Source organism: Crinia signifera, chromosome 6 (assembly GCF_055691185.1).
Source record: "Crinia signifera chromosome 6, ASM5569118v1, whole genome shotgun sequence".
NCBI lineage: Eukaryota > Metazoa > Chordata > Amphibia > Anura > Myobatrachidae > Crinia > Crinia signifera.
The window spans coordinates 20,653,338-20,666,386 of record NC_139222.1 but is presented as its reverse complement, the minus strand read 5'-3'; the positions used below and the strand labels follow the sequence as shown (position 1 = coordinate 20,666,386).

The 13,049-nt window shown below is 47.0% G+C and overlaps 1 protein-coding gene across 1 annotated transcript in view; it reads left to right on the top strand.

Moving 5' to 3' along the window:
* LOC146010116 (uncharacterized) overlaps nucleotides 1–12,771 on the top strand; it is a 47,646-nt gene extending 34,875 nt beyond the window's left edge. Inside the window, exon 6 of the mRNA XM_083151039.1 lies at nucleotides 11,721–12,771. Within this exon, the coding sequence (XP_083007165.1) occupies nucleotides 11,721–12,739 (1,019 nt within the window). The 3' untranslated portion in view covers nucleotides 12,740–12,771. The remainder of the gene's footprint in view (nucleotides 1–11,720) is intronic.
* The last annotated feature ends 278 nt before the right edge of the window (nucleotides 12,772–13,049 follow it).

The following is a 13,049-nucleotide window of genomic DNA, read 5'->3' as shown; positions in this document are numbered from 1 at the left end:
TTCGCACATTTCTACAGGGAGTGGTACACATACAGCCTCCCTTTGTTCCTCCCACGAATCCTTGGGACTTATCTTTAGTGCTTCAAGCTTTAACCAAACCACCGTTTGAACCACTATCATCAGTGGAGCTTAAATGGTTGACAGTCAAAACTGTCTTCCTCCTGGCCATTGCCTCCGCACGCAGGGTGTCGGATCTTTCCGCGCTGTCGTGTAAATCACCCTTCCTGGTGTTCCACAGTGACAGGGCAGTGTTACGGACAAAGTCTTCTCATCTGCCCAAGGTGGTGACAAAATTCCATGTCAACCAGGAAATCGTGGTACCTGCATTCACCTCAGATGACCTTTCATCTGATGAAAAATTGCTTGATGTGGTCAGAGCTTTGACCATCTATATCGACCGCACTAAATCGGTCAGGAAATCAGATTCCCTCTTTGTGTTATATGGCTTTCACAAGAAGGGTTGGCCAGCGGGTAAACAAACTATTGCCCGCTGGATCCGCATGGCTATACAACAGGCATATCTTCTGTCTAACAGGCCCATTCCGGTTGCTATCAGGGCACACTCTACTAGAGCGGTTGGGCCTTCATGGGCAGCAAGCAGGGGTGCTTCTGCCGAACAGCTATGCAAGGCTGCAACGTGGTCATCCGTCCAGACATTCATTAAGTTCTACGCCTTTGACACGTTCGCCTCCCAGGATGCCTCCTTCGGTCGTCGGGTCCTGTTGACACCTCAGACAAATTCCCTCCCTTAATTACGGCTTGTGACATCCCCGATGTCCCCTGTGGGACCCATGGACCCTGACAAGGAAAAGGAGAGTTATGGTAGACCTACCTTTGTTAACTCCCTTTCCTTGAAGTCCATGGGAACCACAGGGCGCCCACCCTTTAAATTTGCCACTGAGGTTCACCTTTATGTGATGTTCTGATACTGTGACCTGTTCTGACCAGTCCAGAAGTATGTATGCGTTCTGGGCATATGTGTTCTCTGTCCTCTTCTCTTCTCCGCTTCCTGCTCTCGGCTTGTTACCAAAAACTGGCGGCAGTAGCCTGGAGGCGGGGCTGTAGGGGAGAGGGCCCGGGCATGCTGGGTAAAACCTTTAAGAGCTTCGCTGATTGGTGCCTCGGACCCCCTGGATCCGCCTACAACCCCGATGTCCCCTGTGGTTCCCATGGACTTCAAGGAAAGGGAGTTAACAAAGGTAGGTCTACCATAACTCTCCTTTTTCTCCCGCATGGAGAGGGTCAGGTAGGCAAGTATGCTTGTGTGTTGATAAATTCTACATCCACTCCTGTTAGCACCTGTATTGCATTTATTTTTTCTGTGTGCTGTACTGTTTTTGTGTATGTGGTGTTATGTATGTGTTGTGTGTTTCTCTCCCGTGACGGGGGCGACCAAATGACCGCCCTGGCGCCGGAGACCCCACCCCTGTTCACTGCCCCGCTGACAACCTAAATTACCTCCTGTGTGCAGCCAGCGGGGGTCCGGTGACAGGCAGCGGGGTTCCGGGTAGCCGCTGTAGTGGCAGCTTGACTCCGTCCGTCTCTCCTACTAGTGCGGCGTCGGGAAGCGCTGGTGATGACTTTGAAAAGACTTGCCGGACGATAATTGGCTGACCCCGCTGGCTGTCCCCGGACCTGAGAGCGCCCCCCCCCCCTCCAGCTCCCGGTGCGCGTGCCCCCCCTAGTTACGGCCCTGCTCTGGTGTATCTCATACATCAGGAGCCATCAGCCCCTATTATACTATTGCTCTCCCCCTCACATCATGTCACTGTGTGTTACCAGCCCAGACATCTGACCAGTCTCCTCCCCACACTCTCTGGTGTATCTCATACATCAGGAGCCATCAGCACCTATTATACTCCTGCTCTCCCCCTCACATCATGTCACTGTGTGTTACCAGCCCAGAGATCTGACCAGTCTCCTCCCCGCACTCTCTGGTGTATCTCATACATCAGGAGCCATCAGCCCCTAGCCCCTATTATACTCCTGCTCTCCCCCTCACATCATGTCACTGTGTGTTACCAGAGATCTGACCAGTCTCCTCCCCACACTCTCTGGTGTATCTCATACATCAGGAGCCATCAGTCCCTATTATACTCCTGCTCTCCCCTCACATCATGTCACTGTGTGTTACCAGCCCAGAGATCTGACCAGTCTCCTCCCTGCACTCTCTGGTGTATCTCATACATCAGGAGCCATCAGCCCCTATTATACTACTGCTCTCCCCGTCACATCATGTCACTGTGTGTTACCAGCCCAGAGATCTGACCAGTCTCCTCCCTGCACTCTCTGGTGTATCTAATTCATCAGGAGCCATCAGCCCCTATTATACTCCTGCTCTCCCCTCACATCATGTCACTGTGTGTTACCAGCCCAGAGATCTGACCAGTCTCCTCCCTGCACTCTCTGGTGTATCTCATACATCAGGAGCCATCAGCCCCTATTATACTCCTGCTCTCCCCCTCACATCATGTCACTGTGTGTTACCAGCCCAGAGATCTGACCAGTCTCCTCCCCACACTCTCTGGTGTATATCGTACATCAGGTGCCATCAGCCCCTATTATACTCCTGCTCACCCCCTCACATCATGTCACTGTGTTACCAGAGATCTGACCAGTCTCCTCCCCACACTCTCTGGTGTATCTCATACATCAGGAGCCATCAGCCCCTATTATACTCCTGCTCTCCCCCTCACATCATGTCACTGTGTGTTACCAGCCCAGACATCTGACCAGTCTCCTCCCCACCGCTGGTATATATCAGCTCCTGGTGTCTTAAGAACTTCCTTTTCCTGTAACCCCCGGTGCTGTAAAGTGACCTGCCGCTTTGCAGCATCACTTTACTGCACTAGGGGTCACAGCACAGCAGGAGGCCCTGTAGACTGGAAGCAATCCCCTGGGGAGGTGAGTATGATTGTTTTTTACACTGTGATCAGCATGTGTGACACAGGACACACTCAGCTGATCATCCTGGCCCCATCCCCGCACAGCTCTCTCTGCCTAGGAACAGAGAGAGCTGTGCAGAAGCCCAGAATTTGCACCTGAGCTCTGTGATTCCCCAGCTGAAGCTGTATTATTATCACAGTTTAGTTAATTTGGCTAGAGCACGTTTCTCAAGTATAAGTATGGGAGATGTGATCTGCTTACAAAAAAAAAATGCAAATTGAAGGGTTTTGATCAGTTTTTAATGAAAATTTAACCAATTAAAGAGAGCGCATGTATACCAATGTATAAAGTTTTATTAAAAGACAATAATTAAAAATACATTAGTTAATATCAACCTTGTAATAAACCTATTAGGTATAATTGCCCCTTAGGCAAAATGTCCCGTTGACAATTAGCAATGTCCCAAGACCCGTGCTAATCACAGTCTCTAACTGGCGCTTAGGGACCAATAGTCAATATAAATCCTGTAGGGTAAAACACATGTGCATACCTAATGTTACTTGAATGGTATGCTTCCCAGAGCAAAAGATCTCACCACTTGTCTTTCCCTCTTTAGAGGATATTAATTGCGGGCATTGATGGTTTTGTAATTCCACGCAAGAAAGTCTCCACACAGATGTATTTGCGGCCGTCTCAGACTCGGCGCTTATGGGGTTCTAGCAGTATCCGTTTGGCAGTGTGTGGGCTCCCGGCTCCGTCTAGGTTGAGCGGTCCTCTGCAGCCGCACACCACGTGGCTGACAGGTGCTGTGTCAGTATTATTAGCCGTGCCCCTCCTGCTATACCTCAACCCTCAGCACCGCACATCAGTTTCCTGACGGGCACCGGATGGGTGATCAGGCAGGTCCTAAGGTTAGGACGGTGGGGTTTTGATTGCCGGGGCTGAGTAGATGTAATGGCTAGTCTCTGTGGAGATGGCAAGGGTGATGATATGCTCCTGGGTGGCCCAAGGAGGTAAGAAAACCTCTTTTTCTTGACGCGTTTCTCCGTCTATGTATTCAGACGGTTTCCTCAGAAGGTATAAGAACCCATATCCTCTGCCTGTCTTATAAAGCACTCCTGCCCAATCAGCCTGGGGCTTTCATTTGTATACACCTGTTGTTTAATTAACTGTATCTCCAGGTGTAATCAACCTATGAAGTTTTCACTTTTTAGGTATTCTCATTTTCTCCTTCATCCACCTGTGGCACCTCACTGGAGTAACAGTGGGGAATAAAAGGGCGACTGCAGGGAGCATGGGCACTTTAAGAATTTTGTGGCCAGCTCCTCCCCTTCTACTTCCCCCAGACAGTCAGTCTTATGTTGTGCCCTGCGGGAGCTTTGGCACACTTCTGGCTTGCTCCAGAGCAAGTTCAGGAGAATTTCTTTATTTTTTGTTTTTATTTTACTCTACAATCAGCAAGAGGAGGGTCAGACAGCCTCTGCCTCTGTCTGACCCTGCCGTTGGAGCTGCCGGAGGGACCAGTTCGCAGCTGCATGCGGCTTGTGCTCTGGCCCCGGCTGAGGAAACCACAGTTTCCGGAGTGGACAGAGACACCGATGCGTGCGGCGCGTGTCCTGATCTCCCACCAGCCACACTACCCACCGGCCAGCCTGGCAGGGGTGAGTAGAGCCCGGTCCCTCTACTAGAGAGGGTGCCACGGCAGTGGCATATATAAACAAGCAGGCCGGCACTCGCAGCCACGAGAGGTCAGTCGGATACTCCTCTGGGCCCAGGACAACGCTCAGGCTATTTCCACAGTATTCCTCCCAGGGGTCGAAAACTGGGAGGCAGACTTCCTGAGCCGACACGACATGCACCCCGGAGAGTGGTGTCTGCATCCTCTGGTGTTCGAGCAACTGGTGAGGAGGTGGGGTCTCCCTCAAGTCAACCTCATAGCGTCTGGACACAATCACCAGTTGCCCCTATACGGAGCTCGGACTCGAGATCCATGAGCAGTGGGAGTAGATGCCCTGACAATGCCTTGGCCTTACCGGTTTGTGTATCTGTTTCCTCCATTCCCTCTGCTTCCGCGACTGCTACAGCGCATTCAGAGGGAGGCGGCCACGGTTCTTCTGATAGCACCGTATTGGCCGCGCAGGTCTTGGTACACAAACCTCACGTCCATGCTCGTCGACGAACCATGGCCATTGCCTCTGCAGGAGGATCTGCTCGGTCAAGGCCCTTTCTACCATCAGAGCCTGGAACATCATTTGATGGCGTGGGTACTGAGAAGTCCATTCTGAGGAAGGCAGGGATTCCGGCTACGGTTATCCCTATGATGCTGAGGGCCAGGAAAGAGGTGACATCTCTCCACTATTACCGTATCTGGAGAGCTTACATCAATTGGTGGGAGGGGCGGGGTGTCTCACCAAAGTTGTTCAAAAAGTCGAGACTCCTTCTCTTCTTACAAGCAGGCCTGTCCACAGGCTTGAGGCTGGGCTCCCTCAAGGTACAAGTATCGGCCTTGTCTGTATATTTCCAGAGCCGTTTGGCCTTACTTTTGGAGGTACAGACCTTTTTCCATGGGGTCCTCCGTATTGAACCCCCTTTTAGGGCTCCTACCGCACCATGGGACTTGGATTTGGTTTTAACCTTTCTCCAATCCTCTTTGTTCGAACCTCTAGAATCGGTGGAATTAAAATATCTTACATGGAAGACTGTGCTCCTTTTGGCCTTGCCCTCCGCAAGGAGGGTCTGTGACCTAGGTACGGGCGCTTTCTTGTAAACCACCATTCCTTATCTTTCACCCGGACAGGACGGAACCTGCAAGGCTTTTCTACCTAAAGTGGTTACAGCCTTTCACATAAACCAGCCCATTGTAGTCCCGGCATTTGTGGGGGATTCTCCGGTTGACGAGTTTTTGGATGTGGTGCAGACCCTCCATATCTATGTAGAAAGGACGGCCTCCATTAGAAAGACCGATGCTTTGTTCGTGGTCTACGATCCGGTAAAAAGAGATTGGCCTGCAACCAAACAGACGCTATCTCGGTGGATTCGTCTGACCATCAGACAGGCGTACAACGCGGAGGCTCGTCATTCTCCTTCTACCATATCGGCGCACTCTACGCGCTCGGAAGGTCCCTCTTGGGCGGCTGCCCAAGGGGTTTCCATTCAGCAGCTCTGCTGGGCTGCTACCTGGTCGAGTAGGAAGACCTTTGTCAGGTTCTACCAATTTGATACCATTACAGACCCTGCTTCTCAGTTTGGTCGCGTGGTTTTGATGGGATCTCAGCGCTGTCCCACCTGTGTTGGGAGCTCTAGGATGTCGCCACTGTTACTCCAGTGACACCTGGTGGATGAAGGAGAAAATGGGATTTTGTACTTACCGTTAAATCCTTTTCTCCGATTCCACAGGTGTCACTGGACGCCCGCCTCGGCGCTGAAGTTCTTGTTTGCTTCATTCAGACCAGTTTGTTTTCTTTGGTTTTCTACAGCACCATAGGTCTGTTCCAGTAAGATTAGAGTTTCAGTCAGTTGGCTTTGCTGAAACTCTCCACGATGGTATGTGTGGTCTAGTTTGTGTTTTCTGACCTTTTTCAATTTCAGTTCTTTTCTTATGTTGTTCTGTGTAAGAGTGTTTTGTTTGTACTCATCTCCTCCTGGGAAGTGTTTTTCCTATCTTCCAGCTCCCTCCGGGCACAATTCTTTTGACTGTCTGGGGGAAGTAGAAGGGGAGGAGCTGGCTGAAAATTATTAAAGTGCCCATGCTCCCTGCAGTCGACCTTCTATTCCCCACTGTAACACCTGTGGAATCGGAGAAAAGGATTTAACGGTAAGTACAAAATCCTGTTATTTGGAGCAATTCTAGTTAAACATACATAACAATTATGACCTCATATTATACAATATATAAAAAATGCATATACATACACAAATAAAAGTATCTATAAGTATTGGCATCGCTGAAAGTAATCACCTTACTTCACTTTATTTACATTAATTAGTCCTCAACATTGTTTATTCACATTCATTTGAGCCAGCTCTTGGCTCGACGGTAAAGACCCGGACCTTCAGTTTACACCAACCTTCCGATTGCTGGTTCGAGTCACACATCAGACCAAACCCAACTGTGGGTGTGTATAAATAGATTTCTTTTTTATATTATTTTATATTGATTTTTTAGAATATTTTATATTGTGCCAGGCATAAAAGGCTTTATAATTAAAAGTGGTAACATAAAGATATATAATAATAATAATAAATGTTAATTTAACCATAATCAAAATATAAATGAGAATAAAGAAATATAGATAAATAATCAAAAATAGTAAATAAATGAAAATAAAAATAAATCCAAAAATAAATAAAAATCCAAATAAAATACAAAAATGTAAAATAAAATAAATGTAAATAAAGATAAAAAGAAAAATATTTATACACACCCACAGTTGGGTTTGGTCTGATGTGTGACTCGAACCAGCAAGAGCTGGATCAAATGAATGTGAATAAACAATTTATTGTTGAGGACTAGTAATGTTATTAAAGTGAAGTAAGGTGATTACGTTCAGCGATGCCAATACTTATAGATACTTTTATTTGTGTATGTGTATGCATTTTTTATATATAGTATAATGAGTTTATAATTATTTATGTTTAAATAGAATTGCTCCAAATAATGAGAAGAGCTAAAAAGTGCAAAACTTCATAGGTTGATTACACCTGGAGATACAGTTAATTAAACAACAGGTGTATGCAAATGAAAGCCTCAGGCTGATTGGGCAGGAGTGCTTTATAAGAAAGACAGGCAGAGGATATGGGTTCTTATACCTTCTGAGGAAACCGTCTGAATACATAGACGGAGAAACGCATCAAGTAAAAGAGGTTTTCTCACCTCCTTGGGCCACCCAGGAGCATATCATCACCCTTGCCATCTCCACAGAGACTTGCCATTACTGTCGCCTCAGCCGCGGCAATTAAAACCCCACCGTCCTAACCTTAGGACCTGCCCGATCACCCATCCGGTGCCCGTCAGGAAACTGATGTGCGGTGCTGAGGGTTGAGGTATAGCAGGAGGGGCACGGCTAATAATACTGACACAGCACCTGTCAGCCACGTGGTGTGCGGCTGCAGAGGACCGCTCAACCTAGACGGAGTCGGGAGCCCACACACTGCCAAACGGATACTGCTAGGACCCCGTAAGCGCCGAGTCTGAGACGGCCGCAAATACATCTGTGTGGAGACTTTCTTGCGTGGAATTACAAAACCATCAATGCCTGCAATTAATATCCTCTAAAGAGGGAAAGACAAGTGGTGAGATATTTTGCTCTGGGAAGCATACCATTCAAGTAACATTAGATCTGCACATGTGTTTTACCCTACAGGATTTATATTGACTATTGGTCCCTAACCGCCAATTAGAGACTGTGTGATTAGCACGGGTCTTGGGACATTGCTAATTGTCAATGGGACATTTTGCCTAAGGGGCAATTATACCGAATAGGTTTATTACAAGGTTGATATTAACTAATGTATTTTTAATTATTGTCTTTTAATAAAATTGTATACATTGGTATACATGCGCTCTCTTTAATTGGTTCTTTTTTCGCTCTTTAACTACTGTTGCCTTGGTAGCTGCACATATATACCAATCATAAGCACTCATAGTGAATTGTGATATATATATTTGGAGTAATTGATTATTTAGAAGTTTTGCGCCGGAACTATTATTATTTTGCTTTCATAAAAACTGCTCCAAAAGCCCGCTAGTACATTCAGGGGAAACTAAAATAATGTAAAAATACCCTTTATTGCATTATTTTGGTAAAAATAATGTAAATGGTCCTTCTATTTGAAGGAGCTGATGGGATACAGAGGGGAGAGAGGGGGGTACAGAGCGGAGAGACAGGAGATCATAGAGAGGGGGGTACAGAGCCGAGAGACTGGGGATCATAGAGAGGGGATACAGAGGGGAGAGACTGGGGATCATAGAGAGGGGATACAGAGCGGAGAGACTGGGGATCATAAAGAGGGGGGTATAGAGCGGAGAGACTGGGGATCATAGAGAAAGGATACAGAGGGGAGAGACTGGGGATCATAAAGAGGGGATACAGAGGGGAGAGACTGGAGATCATAGAGAGGGGATAGAGAGCGGAGAGACTGGGGATCATAGAGAGGGGATACAGAGCGGAGAGACTGGGGATCATAGAGAAGGGGATACAGAGCGGAGAGACTGGGGATCATAGAGAGGGGATACAGAGCGGAGAGACAGGGGATCATAGAGAGGGGATACAGAGCGGAGAGACTGGGGATCATAGAGAGGGGATACAGAGCGGAGAGACTGGGGATCATAGAGAGGGGGGTACAGAGCCGAGAGACTGGGGATCATAGAGAGGGGGGTACAGAGCCGAGAGACTGGGGATCATAGAGAAGGGATACAGAGGGAAGAGACTGGGCATCATAGAGAGGGGATACAGAGCGGAGAGACTGGGGATCATAGAGAAAGGATACAGAGCCGAGAGACTGGGGATCATAGAGAGGGGATACAGAGCGGAGAGACTGGGGATCATAGAGAGGGGATACAGAGCGGAGAGACTGGGGATCATAGAGAGGGGGGTACAGAGCCGAGAGACTGGGGATCATAGAGAGGGGGGTACAGAGCCGAGAGACTGGGGATCATAGAGAAGGGATACAGAGGGAAGAGACTGGGCATCATAGAGAGGGGATACAGAGCGGAGAGACTGGGGATCATAGAGAAAGGATACAGAGCCGAGAGACTGGGTATCATAGAGAGGGGGTTAAGAGCGGAGAGACTGGGGATCAGAGAGAGGGGATACAGAGGGGAGAGACTGGGGATCATAGAGAGGGGATACAGAGGGGAGAGACTGGGGATCATAGAGAGGGGATACAGAGCCGAGAGACTGGGTATCATAGAGAGGGGGTTAAGAGCGGAGAGACTGGGGATCAGAGAGAGGGGATACAGAGGGGAGAGACTGGGGATCATAGAGAGGGGATACAGAGGGGAGAGACTGGGGATCATAGAGAGGGGATACAGAGGGGAGAGACTGGAGATCATAGAGAGGGGGGTTACAGAGCAGAGAGACTGGAGATCATAGAGAGGGGGGTACCGAGCAGAGAGACTGGAGATCATAGAGAGGGGGTACCGAGCCGAGAGACTGAGGATCATAGAGAGGGGTTACAGAGCAGAGAGACTGGGGATCATAGAGAGGGGATACAGAGCGGAGAGACTGAGGATCATAGAGAGGGGATACAGAGTGACAGCAGGAAAGCATTAGTAAGGAATTGGGGTATCAGAGTCTGACTGATACATCAGAGAGAGGTGAAGAGCTGGGCGGGGAAAGTTCCCATGGTGGTGGGTAACGTCTTGCAGGCCTGAGTGGGAGGAGGTAATGAGGTGGGAGGTGAGGTGCCCGTCATTGTCATTGGACAGAGATGGAAGTTGGGGAGGAGACATAGGAGCAGGTTACAGTAATCCAGTCTGGTCTGTAACCAGTGATTGGATGAGAGTCTTAGGGCCCTATTCAGACCTGCTCGCTGTGCTGCGTGATTTCGGATCCCAGGGATCAGGATAACACTGCCCCTCTGAACGCACGCCGTCCCCTGCCCTCTCCCACCCTGTGCAGGGATACGTACGGGTACACATCCATCCGCTAGCGCCCGCACAGAGAAGAAATCATTTGGTTACCTACCATCGTATGATTGGTCCTGTCCCTGACGCTCACAGCCGCCACGTAACCCGGAATCACTCGGCAGCTGTGAGGATTTTAGCGATTTCCGTTTGGGAGCCGACAATCAGCTCAGACGTCAGGTGCGCACACGCGGTTCCTGCTGTTATTTATTACATCTCTATTAGATATGGACAATTCCACCTGCTCTGGCGCGTTTTCTACTCCTTTACCGTTTCCACTATTTTCTATCCGATTTATCATTCGATCAACACTGGCTTCAGGCAGGAGATGGACATGGACTGGAATGCTGCAGTGATACATTAGATTCCGCTATATAGTCTTGGCTGCTATCACTATTTATCTATTTGATTTGCATTGGGATCCAATCTGCATTTAATGTGCAAAACCCATTTGATGTCCATTCCATTTTCTATTCGATTTTGCTTCTATAAAGCCTATCTCACCATGTGTATGCTCTATTAGACATATATATCTGTGGATGGATTGTTCTCCATACACCCTGCCCAATCCATAGTGACTGATGTCACAACTGGGTGGGTACAATTACATGCGCCGGTCAATTCCGCTGCACATCACCGCTGCCTATTGCAGCGGGTGTATGGGAGGTCAGGAGATATCACACACAGCGCCATACACCATCTAGCTTTAGGTATGTTGACCATTGGCTGTGTTGCAGAGCTGACGCAATATTTCTGGTCATTCATAGACCTATCGCTGGCTGGTAGACCATCGATATATCGGCCAGTGTGTGCGCAGCATTAGACATGTTCAGTTTAAGTGATAAAACCTCCATGAACATTTGTTTCTCAATGTAAACAATTCTGTCTGTTGTCATTCATCTGTTTCCTGTAGATGGGCGCACAAGCAGGAATACCTCGGAGGGAGATCTCATTGTGTCTCCAGATTATATACTAGAAGATAAGAACATCAGACAAGAGTCTCCAGAAGAAAAACCCATTATCCCCAATACACACCCAACATTTCCCATTGCAGATATTTCATCTGGTCCCTCTAGTCATGAGGAACCTTCTCCTGATCATTCACACAGTACAGACCATAAAGATGATACAGTATCATCCAGTTCTGAGTTTGGTAAGAGTTCTATACATCCGTCAGATTCTGTTTTACATCAGAGTCATCAAACAGGGGAGAAACCATTTTCATGCTCTGAATGTGGGAAATGTTTTGCACATAAATCATCTCTTGTTACACATGAGAGAAGTCACACAGGTGAGAAACCATTTCCATGCTCTGAATGTGGGAAATGTTTTAGAAAGAAATCAAATCTTCTTAACCATGAAAGAATTCACACAGGCGAGAAACCATTTTCATGGTCTGAATGTGGGAAATGTTTTAGAAGGAAATCAAATCTTGTTATACATGAGAGAAGTCACACAGGTGTGAAACCATATTCATGTTCTGAATGTGGGAAATGTGTTACAAATAAATTGTCTCTTGTTACACATGAGAGAAGTCACACAAATGTGAAACAATATTCATGTTCTGAATGTGGGAAATGTTTTAGAGGGAAATCAACTCTTCTTAAACATGAGAGAATTCACACAGGTGAGAAACCATTTTCATGTTCTGAATGTGGGAAATGCTTTAGAGAAAAATCAAATCAAGTTAGACATGAGAGAAGTCACACAGGTGCGAAACCATTTTCATGCTCTGAATGTGGGAAATGTTTTGCACATAAATCGTCTCTTGTTACACATGAGAGAAGTCACACAAGTGTGAAACCATATTCATGCTCTGAATGTGGGAAATGCTTTAGAGAAAAATCAAATCAAGTTAGACATGAGAGAAGTCACACAGGTGCGAAACCATTTTCATGCTCTGAATGTGGGAAATGTTTTGCACATAAATCATCTCTTGTTACACATGAGAGAAGTCACACAAGTGTGAAACCATATTCATGCTCTGAATGTGGGAAATGTTTTAGAAGGAAATCAACTCTTGTTACACATGAGAGAAGTCACACAGGTGAGAAACCATTTTCATGTTCTGAATGTGGGAAATGTTTTAGAAGGAAATCAACTCTTGTTATACATGAGAGAAGTCACACAGGTGTGAAACCATTTTCATGTTTGGAATGTGGGAAATGTTTTACACATAAATCATCTGTTCATAAACACCAGAGAACTCACACACAAATAGTATAGGGTGAGATTTAATAGGATGAGAGATTCAGAAAGTGAGAGATTTGGTGAGAAATCTCCAGTTTTTATAAAGCGGCAATCATTTACACTTCAAAATCAAACTGGTTTAGCAGTGTTAATGATTGCCGCTTTAACAAAACTGGAGATTTCTCACCAAATCTCTCACTTTCTGAATCTCTCATCCTATTAAATCTCACCCTTAATTTTAATTAACTGATCTACATGAAACGGAAGCATCAATACTAAATTCCTCTATCATCCATTGTATGTGGATTCTTAGATACAGTGTCTAGGTAAACTTTCCTATGCCGAA